Source organism: Lutjanus erythropterus, chromosome 12 (genome assembly GCF_056507025.1).
Source record: "Lutjanus erythropterus isolate fLutEry1 chromosome 12, fLutEry1.hap2, whole genome shotgun sequence".
Taxonomy (NCBI): Eukaryota; Metazoa; Chordata; class Actinopteri; order Lutjaniformes; family Lutjanidae; genus Lutjanus; species Lutjanus erythropterus.
The window spans coordinates 1,074,128-1,091,405 of record NC_139328.1 but is presented as its reverse complement, the minus strand read 5'-3'; the positions used below and the strand labels follow the sequence as shown (position 1 = coordinate 1,091,405).

At 40.3% G+C, this 17,278-nt stretch overlaps 1 protein-coding gene across 5 annotated transcripts in view; it reads right to left on the bottom strand.

The window, feature by feature from the left end:
- The window catches only part of rasal2 (RAS protein activator like 2), an 81,688-nt gene that overhangs the window by 32,294 nt on the left and 32,116 nt on the right, over window positions 1-17,278 (bottom strand). For 3 of the 5 annotated variants that reach the window (XM_084731334.1, XM_084731333.1, XM_084731332.1), the window contains exons 2-3: window positions 15,581-15,708; window positions 13,066-13,189 (exon numbers count right to left, since the gene is read on the bottom strand). In XM_084731334.1, coding sequence (XP_084587460.1) covers window positions 13,066-13,189; window positions 15,581-15,708 — 252 coding nt within the window. Of the gene's footprint in view, window positions 1-240; window positions 281-8,408; window positions 8,455-13,065; window positions 13,190-15,580; window positions 15,709-17,278 lie in introns of those variants that run through there. The other 2 variants (XM_084731337.1, XM_084731336.1) reach the window with 2 other exon arrangements.

The window sequence follows — 17,278 nt, the reverse complement described above, 5'->3', positions numbered from 1 at the left end:
TCGCTGCATGCACGCCGCGCTGCTGCGGGAAGCCGGCCGGGACAAACTTTCATGCACCCACCCAACCCCCCCACCACAACCCCCACCCCGAGGGGACTGGGGAGAGCAGCGATGATGGCCCCAAACGCATCATCACCGCGGACACAAAGTTGAGGCAACATGCCGCAGGAAGCCAGGTATGACAAGTCAGTCACATGACATGAAGAGAAACACAGAGAGAGGAAGAGGAAGAGACGGTACCTCGATCACAGCTGTTCCCCATCATCTGAGGAGAGGACACACACACACACACACACACAGAGTCAGACGGGATTGGCCGAAGCAGCCGCCACCTGTCAGCCAATGAGGTTAAGCTGCAAACGTCCGTCTTCGTCCCACGAACATCCTCGACTCGGCGTCCCCCCCGACCTGCCTCTCCCTCCTCAGCACCGCATCCTTCCTCCTCCTCCTCCTCACAGTCCCTCCTCTCCCATCTCTGCCCTTCTCCCTCTCTCCACCGCCCTCTCTCTCCACTCAGCAGTAATTCTAGCCCTCGCTCTACCGCCCTCCCTCTCCCTCAGAGCGCCGACGTTTTACCGCATTTATTCAATCAATCCTCTGAGCGCTCTGTGCTGCTTCCTCCTCTCCTTCTCCTCTCACGTCTTCCTCCTCTCCTCCTCTCCCTCTGCAGACGCTCTTCTCTCTCTCTCGCTCTCTCTGCAGCAGCTCAGTTGCAGCCTCACTCTCTCTCCTCTTGTTCTCTTTCTTCCTCTCCTCCTCCTCCTCCTCCTCCTCTTCCTGCGGAGCTACATTTATCACTGTGCTCAGAGGATAATTACTAAATAAGTTTCCCCTCAGCTGACTGATGTGGGACACAACTCTGGGGGCTTCAGCTATTAACTCTGTGTGTGTGTGTGTGTGTGTGTGTGTGTGTGTGTGTGTGTGTGTGTGTGTGTGTGTGTGTGTGTGTGTAAGTGTAAGTGTAAGTGTGTGATAAGATGTCGAACCAACAAACAAGTGCTGGCACTTTATTTTACAGTTCACTAATTAGACGTAACGAGCTGTACTTCTTATCAAATCAGACCAAAACTAATGACACGTTCTTTATCTGAGAGTATCAGACTGTCATTGGAGGTTAATTAAGGACACATTACAACAGAACTGTACAGTAAACTAAAGTGTATTATTTCCCACTGTGAGACTCTTATTAAATGTTATTATTAAGTGTAATTAGTGACTTTTTATTATAATACTCACATCCGTTTTGCATGGAATAGGCTGAATCCATTTGTAATTTGGGTTTACTTTGCTGCTTTTCATGACTAAATAATTGCTTTTTAAATATATATATGTATCATTTAAAAAAATATTTTGAAATGATTTATTTTTATTATATATATTTTTCATTTTAAAAGTCCAAATTCTGTGATTTCAGTTTCTTAAATGTGAATATTTTCTGGTTTCTTTCCTCGTCTCTGACAGTAAACTGAATATCTTTGAGTTGTAGACAAAACAAGACATTTGAGGACGTCATCTTGGACTTTAGGAAACATTTTCTGACATTAGACAATAGATTAATCGATAAATAATAAATAATCAACAGATTAGCTGCAGCTCTGCTTCTTTAATACCTTTAGGACCCTGCAGGTTCTCTGCAGACTGACTGTATTTACATTCATTCACATGTTTGACAAATGAAAAGTTAGTTTTGAGACTGTGATGCTTTCAATGTGACTGTCAGGTGTTGGATTTTTTACCACCATGAATCAATGATTTATCTGTGAGAAACATTAAGAAGATTAAAAAAGTGATACAGTCGTTTTCTTTCAGATGAACTAAAATATCACTTTATACTGATGTTAGAGTTGATATGGTGATATTTGTTTCTGTGAGCTGTGTGAGAGCAGCAGGTCTGTCTGTCCCTTTGTCTGTCTGTCTGTCTCTCTGTCTGTCTCTGTCTGTCTGTCTGTCTGTCCCTCTGTCTGTCTGTCTGTCTGTCTGTCTGTCTCTCTGTCTGTCCCTCTGTCCCTCTGTCTGTCTGTCTGTCTGTCTGTCTGTCTGTCTGTGATCTTCAGTCCTCTCCAGGACTTTTCCCTCCACTGTCTTCCTGCTGGCTCTTAACGAGTTATTGATTAGGGGAGGCTCGGTCACGGCTCGGATCGATCAATCGTTTCGGTGGATTCAGCGGAGTCTCCTCTGACAGAGACGCCGCGGTGACCTTCACAAACTGGGACACAGTCAGACTGACGGCCCAGTACAGACTGGAAACCAGTCAAGTTCTCCTGCTGGATGTTAATGTCATTATTCTGGTAAAAGCCTGAATTTGAAGTTTTTGTCAACTTGATAATGACATGAGAGGAGTCAGATTTTATTCTCGACATTTTGTCTTCTTGTCATCAGACTGAGAGCAGTAATGAGTCGATATTAACACGAATCTAAACTCAGACTTTACTAAAAACTCATTTTCTACACTGATCCATTAGTTGTTTGGTCCATAAATTGTCACAATTAATCTTGTCTCAATCTTGTCAATTGAAAAATAGGTCCAATCATGTGAAAACCGGTCAACAAGTTATCCATCTGCCAATCATTTTTCCAATAATCAATTAGCTGTTGAGTCCACAAAATGTCAGAAAATGTCAACCGGTCTTTCCTAAAGTCCAAGTGATTCTAAAACATTAACTGATTATCAGAATAAGTTGTTTGTGGCTGTCTCTGACCTCTGACCTTTGACCCTGACCTCACTGACCCCACCCTGAAATGTGGGCGGAGCTCTAACACACACACGGGGTCGGTGTGACGCCACAGGTGGCGGAGGGAGGATGAAATGTGATGTCACCGGGAGGCAGTGCGCCAGAGGAATGCTGGGAATGTTGAAAGGCGGCCACGTGTTGAAGTCTCAGTCGTGAGCGGACACACCTGACAACAGCAGAAACACCGACACAACACGGATTATCTGCTGCAGACAGAAAGAAAGACGTCTTTGTGTCGGAGCGTCTGCAGCTCGCAGGTCGACGCACCAAACACACCTGACTGGTTCAGTCTCGCCGTACATGTTCCTCACACCACTACTTCTGATTATTGATTAATCGTTTCTGTCATTTTTAAAGCAAATCATCAAATATTCTCTTTGTCATATATGATAATTCCATTGAGTTTAATCTGTTAAGTCAGAACAAACTAATTACAGATTTTTTTTACTTACTTACTTTTTTTTAATTTTAATATTATTATTAGTAGTAAGTCATTATTATTCACATCCTGGAAGCTTGTTTAGTCTTCATGGTAGTGCTGCACAATTAATTGCAATGAAATCACATTTTCCAAATTGCGGAAAAGAACCAAATTGCATTTTTTTGAAAAAGGAAAAATATGTGAGAAAACATGATGATGATGAGGTTCTGTGGAGCTGCAGAGATTTTCTGACCTAAAAATCTGTGTTCTCCAGATGAAAGAAAACATGTTTGTTTGGTTCAGACCTCAATAAATATCACATCATTATGATTTTACTAGTTTTTCTTTTGACATGCACATGAGAACTGTGATGCAAAACTGATCATTTCCACTAATCATATCGCATATCTGAATTTTTATGACTTTTTTACCAAATCATCCAAACTGCAATTGTGCAGCCTTAGTTCGTGGCGTCCTTCCACCACTGTGGGGCGCTGCAGGGTTCTGTGTGCTGCAGATACAACCCTGAGAGACATTTGAATAATCCCCATGATGCACTGCTGAGAGCTTAAATTTGCTATTTTATGTTCCAAAAAGCAAAAGTTATGTGTTCATTGGTGTTTTTAGAGATGGGGGTCGATTACTTTTCACTGGTCCAGCTGGAGTTTGCAGAGGAAGGCAGGACTGTATATCACCACTGCATTTCAGATTCTTCAAAGTCATGGTATTATAACTATACATAACATGTTGTTATAGCAGAAAGCATGTTACAGAGGTGTAACAGTAACTGGAGCGAGAGGTGAACAAATGTGTGTGTAGGAATCAATGAGAGGAATCAAAAATTGATTTAAATTTCTGAATGATTCTATGATTGACAAACCCTTGTATTAAAGGGGCGTCCTGGAAAGACTCAGTGGTTCACAAGCTTGGATGAGGTGAAAAACTACAAACAGTCCAACAGTTTAAGAACGTCTGTCAACACAAAACTACAGGAATTTATAGATTTCACCATCTACAATCCATAATATCATGAAAAGATTCAGAGAATCCAGAGAAATCTCTGCATGTAAGGAGCAAGACTGAAAACCAACACTGAATGTCTGTGACCTTTGACCCCTCAGGCAGCACTGCATTAAAAACTGCATTAAAAACCCTCATCATTGTATAAAGGACACTACATGGACTCAGGAACACTTTGGAAAACCGTTGTCAGTAAACACAGTTTGTCTCTGCATCTACAAATGTAAGTTCAGACTCTACCATGCAAAGACAAAGACATATATCAACAACATCCAGAAACACTGCAGACTTCTCTGGACCAGAGCTCATCTGAGATGGACGGACGCAAAGAGGAAAAGTGTCCTGTGGTCTGACGAGTCCACATTTCAGACTGTTTTCACTAATCATGGACGTCGTGTCCTCCGGGCTAAAGAGGAAAAGGACCATCCAGATTGTTCCCAGCACTGACTTCAACAGACAGCAGCTGTGAAGGTATGGAGGGATTCAGAGAGACACACGCTGCCATCACTGACGTCTTCTTCATCAGTCCCATCGATACTTCTGATACTATGTCTTGTTTTTGAAGTAAAAAGTGATCAGTTTCAGTTCCTCTCTTCTATGTTTGTATTTTATCAAAGAGCAGAACAACCTGAGCAAACAATGTTCAGCTCTCTGATTGGTTTAACTCAACACACAGTAACAACAGCAGTGTTAAAGCAGGTAAACATGCTGCTGTCCCAACACAATGACTGTTTATTTACAAAAAACAATTAAGTTTATCAGTCTGAATATTAAATATCATCTTTGTATTAAACTGAACATATGTTGAAAAGTTTGCAAACCCTTGCATTCTGTTTTTATTTATATTTTGCTCAACTTCTTCTAACATAATAATTCAGGCCAAATATGATAAAAAGTCACGTGTAAAATGATGCGAGGTGTTTCAGCTCATCTGACAGCTGTGAGGGAACATCAGGCAGAGAAGGTCGAGAACGTCTGTTAAATAAAAGAGTCTGAAGCTGAGGGTCCTGACAGCAGCAGGACGACGTCACGACTCCAAATCATCCTCATGTTCATGAGAACTTGTTTGGTTGGATTTAAACTTCACTGACTGACAGTCCTCCTCCTCCCCCTCCTCCTCCTCTTCCTCCTCCTCCTCCTCCTCCTCCTCCTCCTCCTCCTCCTCCTCACACACAGATCAGCTTTCACAACAAATATTCAAAGAATTTCTTTCACATAATGAAACCAGTTTCGTGTTTCTGTGTCAGCCGCCTCCTCTCACATCACTTCACATTCCTCTGAGTTCATGAATATTAATCTGATCTTTGGAAACTGTTTACATTCAGAGAGAGAAGCTCAGATTATTTATTATTCTATTGATTTTATTCTAGAACATGGCCTGTAATTAATAATGTTTTATCTGCTCTAACTGTTGTTTTAATGTTTTTGAAATGTTCTTTTAATTCTGTATTTGAGGTGGTGCCATTTTGTGGGTTTAATGATTTTTTTAAGTATTGTGCAGTAAATCTTTTAATATTGAAATCATTTTGTGCTTACGCTTGAAAAGTACAAAAAAATCTTTATGTAATTTAAATTGTTAATTTTAACCATTATTTTTGCACAAGTTTGTCAACACTCAAATGTGTGTGTGTTCTTTAGTGTTCTTAGATTCTGTTCTTACCTAAGAACAAATCTGACGTAAAAAAACCTGAAGGAAATAAAGACTTTAAAAAAACTTTAGTGAACGACAGAATCTGAAAAACTGAGTCAGTGGGATTTAAGAAGAAATTTGCACAATGTTGCAGATTAAACCTTTAAATGTGAATATTTTCTGGTTTCTTTCCTCGTCTCTGACAGTAAACTGAATATCTTTGAGTTGTGGACAAAACGAGACATTTGAGGACATCATCTTGGACCAAACAACTAATTGATCAGTGGGGAAATTATTGCCAGATTGATCACTTGTTGAAAAACAGTTCCAAACATGTGGACATACGTCCTTGTGCTCCACCTGTTGGAACTATTTTTCAATGACGAGATTGAGACAGGATTGATTTTTCACCATTTTCTGCCAATTCTTCTTGGACTTTGGGAAACACTCACCTGACATTCTGACTTATCAGAGTGAGTGTGTGTGTTTACGGTGAAAGAAACCCTGATGGATGTGATCCAGAGAGAATCTGTCACCCAGCTGCAGACTGGATCAGTTCAACGTGTCGTCCTGACGAGGACACCGCTCTCATTAAACTCAGAGAGAGACAGAAATCACATTTACAGCTTCAACGAGACAGAAAGAGACACAGAGAGAGAGCAGCCCGAGGAGACGAGTGTTCTCTGCAACATCAGAAACTTTAAAGCTGCACACACACACTCACACACACACACACACACACACACACACACACACACACACACACACACACAGACATGGCTTATGAGTCTGCAGCAGCCCTGAATGCTCCACAGGTTTATTTCTGATTCCCTGAAGGTCAGAAAACGCTTAAAAATTCAAATAAATGGTCAAAACTGCAGAAAAGAGCGGTATGTCCCTTTAAAAAGAGATCTCCCCCGCCTCCCCCCTTCATGTCGGGTGCGTCCTCAGACAAAAGCAGAGTGATCTTAAGTAAATTTGGGACACAATGGTCTAATTATAGCTGAACTGGGGACAGCTGGAGTGCCACAATTTAGGCTAACTGTCGCAGCATCCGTTAATAATGAAGAGCAGCCGAGCGCACGGAGCTGGAAGGAATGTGATCGTGGACGGACGCTGCACGAAAAACCAGAGAAGAAGAAGAAGACCTGAGCGGCCACATGCACAGAGGAGACTTTAACTCCACCTCGTCCAGGTGAGAGCAGGAGGAGCGGCTCAGATACTGTATCAGCATCTTTAAAGGGATAGTTCAGATTATTTCATGTGTGGTCGTATGAGATACTTCAATTTCAAATAAATGTGTTTAAAGTAGGGCTGCACAGTTAATTTACAATATTATTAAAATTACAATATGGCAAACAGAGGCTGCAGTTATTTGATCAATAACATGATAAAGTCCTGTAGGACTGCAGAGAAGTTCTCACCTGCGGATCTTGTTCTCCAGATGTAAAAAATCCCCCAAAATTTTGTTGCAGCCCCGAACAAACGTCACATCATCAGGATTTAAACTTTTTTTTTCAGTAAAAATAAAACTGATGCAAAAATGATCATTCTCACAAACTGAACTGCTTATCGTGCAGGCAAAATTTAAATGATGTATTTATTTATCTTGAGTATCAGACGTTTGCACTTTATTTTTCAAACTTCGACCTATTTTACATTATTTTCATTATGGATTAATCTGTGGATCATTTTCTCCACTAATCGATCAGAAAATGTTCAAGATGTCTTGTTTCTTCAAACAAACCAGAAAATATTCACATTTAAGAAGCTGAAATCAGAAAATTTAGACTTTTTTTTCTTTAAAAAAAATAATCAAACAATGAATGAATGAATTAATCCTGTCACAATCTTGGACAAAAAACATGTGGACCTATTTTTCAACAAGTGATCAATCTGGCAATAACTTTTCCATTGATCAATTAGTTGTTTGGTCCATAAAATGTAAAAAAAAAAAAAAACAGAAAATATTCACATTCAAAGAAGCTTTCTTAAAGCAATCAATCAAAGCAATTTATCAGTTAGTTTGATTAATAGTTGGTGAATAATTAAAAAGTTGACAACTAATCGATTAACTAAGTTTTGCAGTAGAGGTGTCACTTAATAATAAATAATCAGCTGATTTATCTATAATGCCAATAATCATTAGTTGCAGTCTGACAGCAGACAGACAGATCAGATACTTTTGATACTCTGAATACTTAGAGTACTTTTTTCCTCACTGTACTCGCATACTTGTACTCAGCTAACGTTTTCAGTGCAGGAGTTTCACGTGCAGTGGAGTATTTTTACTGTGTTGTGTTTTTATAAAGGATGTGAGAAGTTCTTCCACCGCGTCACCGTTAATCGATAACTGATCGCTTCGATCCCGCGGGAAGAACGCGGGTCAGATTATCGGTGGTTTAGTGTTCGATCAGAGAGAAGCTGCAGGCGGAGGTTCCTCACAGCTGCACGCGTTTCACACCGGAGAGGAGCGTCTGTCTGCCCGTCTATCTGCCTGTCTGTCTGTCTATCTGTCTGTCTATCTGCCTGCCCGTCTGTCCGTCGGTGTCTCTGTCTTTCTGTCTGTTTTGTAATTAAAGTGTCTAAAACGAGAGAAACTCACCCAGAAAGTCCATGAGAGCAGCAGGTTAAGTCATGACTGTGAGAAAACTCTCGGAGTTTCACTCTGTCAACACACACACACACACACACACACACACACACACACACACACACACACACACACACACACACACACACACACACACACTTCCGACCTGGACCTTCACAATAAAAGTCCCACTGAGGAAACGTGTCGAAACTGCAGAGTTGATCTCATCCTTTTAAATTTTACATTTCTTCTATAAATTCCAGCAGATCTTATTTTGACTGATGTTGCAGCTGTGATATGATCATTTTTACTTCACTGGTCTCATGTTTTAGTGAAAAAGATGTTAAAATGATTTTGGGGTGATTTTTGCAGACAAAAGATGTTTTCTTAAATCTGTAGAAGATGATGTGTTGGTCAGTAAAATCTCTGCAGCTCATCAATATTTCATTTAAAATGATTTTTAGACTCACATTTAGCCTTTAAACAAATGTTACACCTCTTTATTATTTGATAATTGCAGGACATTTTGATACGATTGTGATCAGCTGTTCAGCCCTCAGTGGTGTTTTTATATATTTATATTTATTATTTCATTGCCTATTTTTTATAGTTTTGTTATATTCTAATAAAATATCTGAATACTGTTTTGATGTTTTCTGTGTGTGATAATGAAGTTAAAGATAAGATCAGATTTATTGATCCCACATCAGAAAAAAACTATTTACAAACTTTAAGTTGGGCCACTTAAACAATATATAAATAAATGTATATGACTCCGGTATTTTAATGTGTATAATTTTTAAATTTCACTTTTAAATTTTCCTGTTTTTTCATTAATTGTCATCTTGTTTTTTCTCCCTCTGCCTTATTAACCTGACTGACAAACTGCTGTCACATGTAAATACAAACAGAGCTGTAATTTATCTTTTCTTAAAACAAATAATTCAGTTTCCAGTCATTAAAACACAGACATTAATGTGGAACCATGATGGTTCCTGCACATGTTTCTGTAGCTTCTTCTTCAAAATATTAATTTTATTTTATTGATTGATTTTCTGATGGAATAAGTGTTCTGAAAGAGGACGGAAAGTGACAGAATCATTTTTTTTCTGTCATTAGAGAGGCTGTATGTGCTTTTTAAAAAAAATAAAAAATAAATAAATACTGTTTAACTGTTAAAAACCACTGAGCTCCAGTGAAGCTCATTTGACTTGTTGTTGTATGAAGAGGAACTGCAGTAAAACGTGGCTTCAGGCAACAGTTTTACAGGTTCATAAATCTTAAGCTGTTTTATTGCTGCGTTTATGGACTGAATCCAGAATGTTTACAGGCTTTTATTTTGAAAATGATGAGGTTGCAGGACGTGTGGTTTTATTGTGGCGGTGGTGGTGACAGGTGGACAGCAGACTGAGGAATGCAGCAGATCCAGAGTCAGCGGTTCACCTTAACCCGAGTTTAGTCTGACAGGACAAGAAAAACACTTTATATTCTGTGTGTTTTTAAATAGAATATAAATAAACATATAAAAGGGAGGAAAGAATAAAATAAACTGAAAACAATCTATCTTTCTATTCATAATGTTAAAAACCTCAGAAATACAAATACTGTCAGAAAACTTCAAAGTCCTTTAGATTCCTTTAGACAAATTTTATATTTAATTTTTAAATATTTAGTTTAATGGGACTCATACATCATCCCAGTAATCATTCCCAGTAAACAGACAGAATCATTCCCAGTAAACTGACAGAATCATTCCCAGTAAACAGACAGAATCATTCCCAGTAAACAGAAACAGAATCGAGTCAACTGCCCGTTAAGAAATCTTTCAGCCTCAGGCTCACCTGTACTCTGCAGGTAAGAATGAGTCTGAGCAAAGGTGTGACGTCTGTGTGGCCTCTGGCTGTTTTCACACGCAGATCACTTTCCTGTAATCAGTGACCTCATCTGGTGACATCATGACCTCCAGTTTAAGAAAAAGTCAGGAGGAGGAGGAGGATGAAGGGCTGCAGAGCTGCAGGCGTCTCTGAGCTGAGACAGTTAATGAGCAGTCTGTCAACACTGTAATTAGACTGTGGACTGAAATTACATCTGAGCTACTGTCCCTGCTGCTGCTCGGCCTTCACACTGTCACAATAAAAAAGATGAGCAGAACAACAACAAGCAGCAGTAGAGAAGAAGAAGAAGAAGAAGAAGAAGAAGAAGAAGAAGAAGAAGAAGAAGAAGAAGAAGGAGAAGGAGGAGAAGAAGAAGAAGAAGAAGAAGGAGAAGGAGAAGGAGAAGGAGAAGAAGAAGAAGAAGAAGAAGGAGGAGAAGAAGAAGAAGGAGAAGAAGGAGAAGAAGAAGAAGAAGAAGAAGAAGAAGAAGAAGAAGAAGAAGAAGGTAATAAAAGAGCTTCTCATTTCCTGTTTCACTGGCCGGTCCAGCCTCATTCACCTCACATGTCATTTTAAATCCTCCAACGGCACGATGACACAAAATACTGAAACAACCACACAACAACTGAGAGCATCATAAATGAACTATATAATATCCAGTATAAATCCAGCATCAAACCCAGTATAAATCCAGCATCAAACCCAGTACAAAACCAGCATAAACCCAGTATAAATCCAACATCAAACCCAGTATGAATCCAGTATACCCCCAATATAAATCCAGCATTAAAACCAGTATGAATCCAGTATAAATCCAGCATTAAAACCAGTATAAATCCATAGAAATCTAGCATTAAGCCCATTATGAAACCAACACTTAAACCAGTTTAACTGTAGTATTAATACCAGCATGAAACCAGTACAAATTTATTAAACAGAGGAAAGTTCAGCATGACACAGTGTAAATCTGATGTTTTAAACCAGTATAAATCACGTATTAAAACCACTATGAATCCAGTAATGAACGTGATTAAATCCCAGTATAATCTCAGTTTGATCCCAGTTTGAACTGGTTGTTAGAGGCCTGTTTGTGTGGTCAGACTGGGTGGATTAACATATAAATAACCTCCTCGGCCCTGAGTGGGTGAGGAGGGGTGAGGGGGGGATTAAGGAGGTCAGTGAATGAATGAATGAGTTTCTCTGTGGCTCAGTGGGCAGGACGAGCAGGGAAGGACACTTCTGTCCGTCCAATAACTGATCAATACACTCATCAATAAACTGATCCATAAACCGACCATCTGAATCAAAGTTTTAAAACTTTCTGGTCTGTGTTTCTCGTCTGGTTCCAGAGCTTGCATGTGAAACCAGTTCTGGACCCCTGCAGCTCTGGGTGGGAATCCCCTTGGCCCAGGCGTCCCACAGGGGGCAGAGGGGTCAGTCCAGCTCCTTCATACGGACGGGCGGACGGACACTGGATGCTTTGTCCTCCTGACATTCCCCGGTCACAGCAACGTTCCCACACAGAGCAGGAAAATTACAGGCTGCACCCGAACGCCTCATTATGAGAGCAGAGAAAAACATTCACCTGACCGTCCAACGGAGACACCGGGAGACGTCTCAGGCTGAGTTCTGATCTCTAAACACTGACTGTAGAGCAGCCACACACACACACACACGCACACACACACACACACACACACACACACACACACACACACACACACACACCTCATCAAGATGTGTTTTTTAAATCGAAGTTGAGCTGAACAGCCTGACAGAGTTTGAAGTGTGGACAGACGTCTCACATCTGAAATACAACGTTAGACATTCAGTAAGGATCACCAGCTGGTTATTAACCCTCTATGGGACGCATTACGGTGATAGTTGATAAAAAGTTGAGATGCGTTACTTTAAATCAACACTGTACCATAATGGTAAGAGATGAAAAAAAACAGAGTTATTGTTTAAAATGTGAATTAAATTTATTACAGCACTGATGGAAAATATTCAGTTGCATCACTAGTTTGAAATTCCTGCCATTTGAAATGGAAAAACATGAAAATTTAACTTTTTTTTTAGAAGTTTGTCCATCTGGACGGTAACAACTGTAACACTGTGGTCAGCCTGCAAGAATCAACGTGTTTTAGACTGTTAACATATTTCAACGAACTTTACATCAACAATATATCAAACATAAATGTCATAAACCTACTTCAATATTTATAAATGCAGTATAAACAGAAGTGTGTCTGTGTATTCTGGCTCTCTAACAAACTGGAGGTCTGGGGTTTGAAAAGCGTTGCTGTCTTTTAGCCTGGGAGGCTCTACTGAAACACACACTGTCCAGATGCATCATGGGAGATGTAGGACTCAGGGTTTTTGGACTGTCAGGATGTCAGATCCTGATTTCTATTCCAGGAAGAGTGAGACATCTGTTCAGACCTCTGCCTGGAGTCCACCTCCCCAAAACTACAGGAAACACTCCTCCCCTGTCTGAACATCATCACATCTGCTCTTTTGTTCTCAGTGTAATCTCTGCTAATGCCTCTCTCTCTCTCTCTCTCTCTCTCTCTCTCTCTCTCTCTCTCACTCTCACTCTCACTCTCACTCTCACACACACACACACACAAACACACACACGGTGTTACATAATGAGATGTTACTGAGCTCTGTTGTGCTCTAAACGTCACTTCCTGGTTTTCAGGGTGAAGCAGCTCACAGCAGCGACAACAGCTCGTCGTCATGGTAACCAGGCTCTCCCCCTCCCTCCCCCCTCCCTCCCCCCTGGTTCTTACCTAGCATGGTGGCGCCCTCTGCCGGAAAGTCTGGGAACTGTCCCTCTGAGGGGACACTGACGGTCCTGCGGAGACTTCGACCTTTGGACGAGTCAGTGGGACTCTCCTGAGCCTCGGCTGCAGTCTGGGAGGGGGGGGGGGGCAGGGGAGGAGGGGGGAGGTCAGTGTGTGTGTTACTGCAGGATGAACTTTGCATAAAGTGAATAAATTAAATAAATACTGACAAGGGGATCAGCAGGAAGTCCACACATACTTGACAACCTCCCTGATTTTCCCAGGAGACTTTTCGTTTCCTCCCACGATCACGACTCTCCTTCATTTCTCCTGATTTATGACACATTTTCACTCCTTTTTCTAACACCGTTAAATATATAAACCCCAAAACCATAAAAGTCTCCTGTTTCCAAACAGACAAGAACACAGCTACACCAAACCAGACTTTGTGAGAAGAATTCACGTTTCGTAAAGGGATAGTTCACCCAAAAATGAAAATTCAGTCATTATCTATTCACACTGAGGGTTCGGTTTATTCTGTTAGTCGACAGAACACTGCTGGAGTTTCACAGGAAAACAGAGCTGCAGAATCTCACAAACAAGGGAAGTGAATGGTGACCAGTTTTCAAATGTAAAGAAACAACACAATAAAAACATAAAACACCTCCATACTGCTGGTCTGCTGTAATCCAAGTCCACACACACACACACACACACACACACACACACACACACACACACACACACACACAGTTCAGACAGTGTGCACTTGAACGTGGCTCCAAGCTAAAGATCTACAGTGAAGATTCAGGATAAAAACATGCTGGAAATAACATTTATTTTAGTTAACTTGACATGTTGTTAGGAGACTTGGATCACAGCAGGTGAGCAATATGGAAAACTGGTCACCGTTCACCTCCATTGTTTGTGAGATTCAGCAGCAGTTTTCCTGTGAAACTCCAGCAGTTTTTTTTTGGACTAACAGAACAAACCCGACCTTCAGTCAGCATGAGGGCGAGTAGATAATGACTGAATTTTCATTTTTGGGTGAACTATCCCTTTAAGGAAAGTTTTAAAGGAAAGGGGCGGGCATTTTGTGAAATCTGCAGCATCAGTTTTCTTTTTGAGGCGGGGGAAAAAAATAATTAATTTTAATTTGGACTTGAAAAAAAGTTTGTCCTACGAAACAAAAAGTCTGAAAGTTTTTATAACGTTGAGTTTCAGGATGTTTTCAGAGTTTCAGAGTTTCATACGGTGTGAAACCTCCCCCGGAGAAACGAGGTGGTCTCGGTCCGGATCAAACCGAACCACGGTTCTGTTTGTTTCTGGTGTGAAAACAGTTTTGAGATAGTTCAGACTTTCACACTAATTACAGGAAATTACAGCAGGATATCGTCAGAGCCGGAAGAAGGAAAATCAAAGCACCAAAACAAAATCAGTCACCTGAAAAAAACTCTTTTCAGTTGTTGTTTCACTTTGGAGCTGCTGGTAGCAGAGCTGCATGATTTGAAAATAAAAGTCATCTTGCCATTATTTTGACTGAAACTGCAGTTTGCACTACGATCAGTGGAAATTTTCATTTTCATGTTTCATGTTCACTGAAAAATCTTTTCTTTCATCTGGAGAACAAGACTGTTAGTCCAGCTCTTCAGTACCTCATTATCATGACGGTTTCTCTCTCATTCCTCCTTTTTCAAGAAACTGTGAATTGCACTCGGCCACACTGCGATCTAATGTGCAGATTTATTTGACATCTGATGTGTGTACGTCAGGACGTCTCAACACAGTCATTCATTCAAATGTTTTTGACACATTTTGCCTTGAAAATTGCAGACTGTGATTTTGATAAAGTTCTGATTAACTGTGCAGCCCCAGCTGGAGCAGCGTCATAATAATAATATTAAGGTGACAACGACATGAATCTGTTCATTCATGTCTCTCCAGAAACAGACACTGAATTCAGGCCACCTGCTGAATTTTAAACACGCTGACGTCAGACGGACACTCGTCTGCAAAGAGACGCCGTCCACGTAGGCGATGACGACAGGACGTAGAGTGACATGTAAAGTTCTTCAGTCTGATTGGATCATTGCAACATGAAACCACAACTAACTAAACCAAATGAACCTCGATTCTGATTGGTCAATTGCAGCATTCTAAGGTCTGTTATTTCTGCGTAACAGACTGTTGTTATGGACACAGTTCTGATCATAGACTTTGGAGGAACAATAAAATCATTGTTAAACCTCTAAAATTAATTTTTTGTGTCACGTTATTGATTTTCTGGTAGATAATGTGGTGAAAAGCAGGATGATGTACAGTGAGCAGGTCATTATAGTGAAATAACGCATCCTGCATCGTCCTGATGGGATTTATTTCATGATATTGACCTGCTCACTGCACATGATCACTTACTTGTTTGGATCCAGACGTCACCAGTGAAGAGCAGAAGTAAAAAACAAAGGTTTGATGAATGGAGGTAAAGATATAAAGAAATATTTGAAGCGTGTGCAGCTCTGACCTCATCATCTCTGTTGAGCAGGATCAGCTGGCTGTCAGTCAGGATGCAGAACTTCCTCTCCCAGGCTCCGCTGTCTGTGTACGGACTCTGACCGCAGGAGAACCGATGAGCCGGAGGTCCTTTAACATCTGACAACACACACACACACACACACACACACACACGTGAAACATTCACATCTGTTCTCAATATGATCTCTGTACTTAAACATTTTCTTAGAGGTTTCACAGTGATGTGTAAACATTTGTGGTTTTAAAAAACAGAATAATGTTCTCATGTTCTGGTACGTAATTTATAATCTTTTGTTATTCTTTGTCTTCATACGTGGTTTTTGTCTTGTTGCATCTTTTTCATCTTGTTACTTATTTTTCACCGTTTTGCATATGTTTTGTCTTTAATTTTTTATGTCATTTTTCATTTTCTTATATCTTTTTGATCTTGTTACACTGTTTTTATCTTGATGTCTTTTCATCTCATTATGTAATTTTTCATCCAGTTATCTTTCATCTTAATGTGTTTTTCATCTTGTTGTGTCTCGTCCCGTCTGTCCTGTCTGATGTCCTCTGACGGATCCTCCAGTCAATCGTCTTTTCTTTGTCTTATTGTTTCGTCCATTTAGGTTGAAATCAGTCTTGATGTTGGAAGGCGGAGCACAATGATGCAAAATAACAATAATCAATAATTCAGCTCAGAGTCATTCAAACTAAAGTAACGAGGAGGAGAAAGTTCAGATATTTGTGTTCACATGTAGGTGGTAGAAGTAAAAAGCTGTTCTGAAACATCTACTGAAGTACAGTAACAGAGTATTTGTACTTAGTTACTTCCCACTTCTCTGTGTGGTACTGATAGAATGATACTGATACTACTCACCATAATTTGGTTAAAAAAATAAAGACATGAAAAGATCCATACTGCTGTATTTCTGTCCTGTCAGCTGTTTCTGTAACAGTACGTAAATATCAATAACAGAATCATTTGTCAATGAGTTTATTGATCTGTGAGTACTGACCAATCAGGACATTCAGCCGTGAATACTTGTGTATTTATACTGAGGCAGGACTTTTGTACTGCTGTTGTTACATGAGTAGTGAGAAACATGAGTACTTCTGCTGACAGAGCTGAACCTGCAGAGGGCGCCGTGCCTCCACACGTCCACCTGATCAGCTCTGTTCACCTGCTGCTCATCACCCAGCAGAGAGGAGGAGGAGGAGGAGACAGGAGAGGAGACAGGAGAGGAGACAGGAGAGGAGCAGTATTAAAAATGAAAGTGATGTCTGGAGGAATGAACAGAAGCTGACACTCTGTCACACACAGCAGAGCCGACTCAGCAGAGGTCAGAGGTCACGTCACACTGTGTTAGACACACGGACACACACACAGACAGTCTGCTTGTGTATTTAGTTCTTATTCTATATCTCTACTTCTATTCGATTACAGGATTTATGTATAATAACAGTTTATGACTAGAGAAACAAAGCACATACAGGTGGAGCACACGGACAGATGTTTTCACGTTTTAACCTATTTTTCAACAACTGATCAATCAGAAAATTTTTTTCCACTAATTAATTAGTTGTTTGGTTCATAAAATCTAAGAAAAATGTTGATCAGAGTCCAAGATGACGTCCTCAAATGTCTTGTTTTGTCTTTCCTCTCCTGTCAGAGAGGAAGGAAACCAGAAAATATTCACATTTAAGA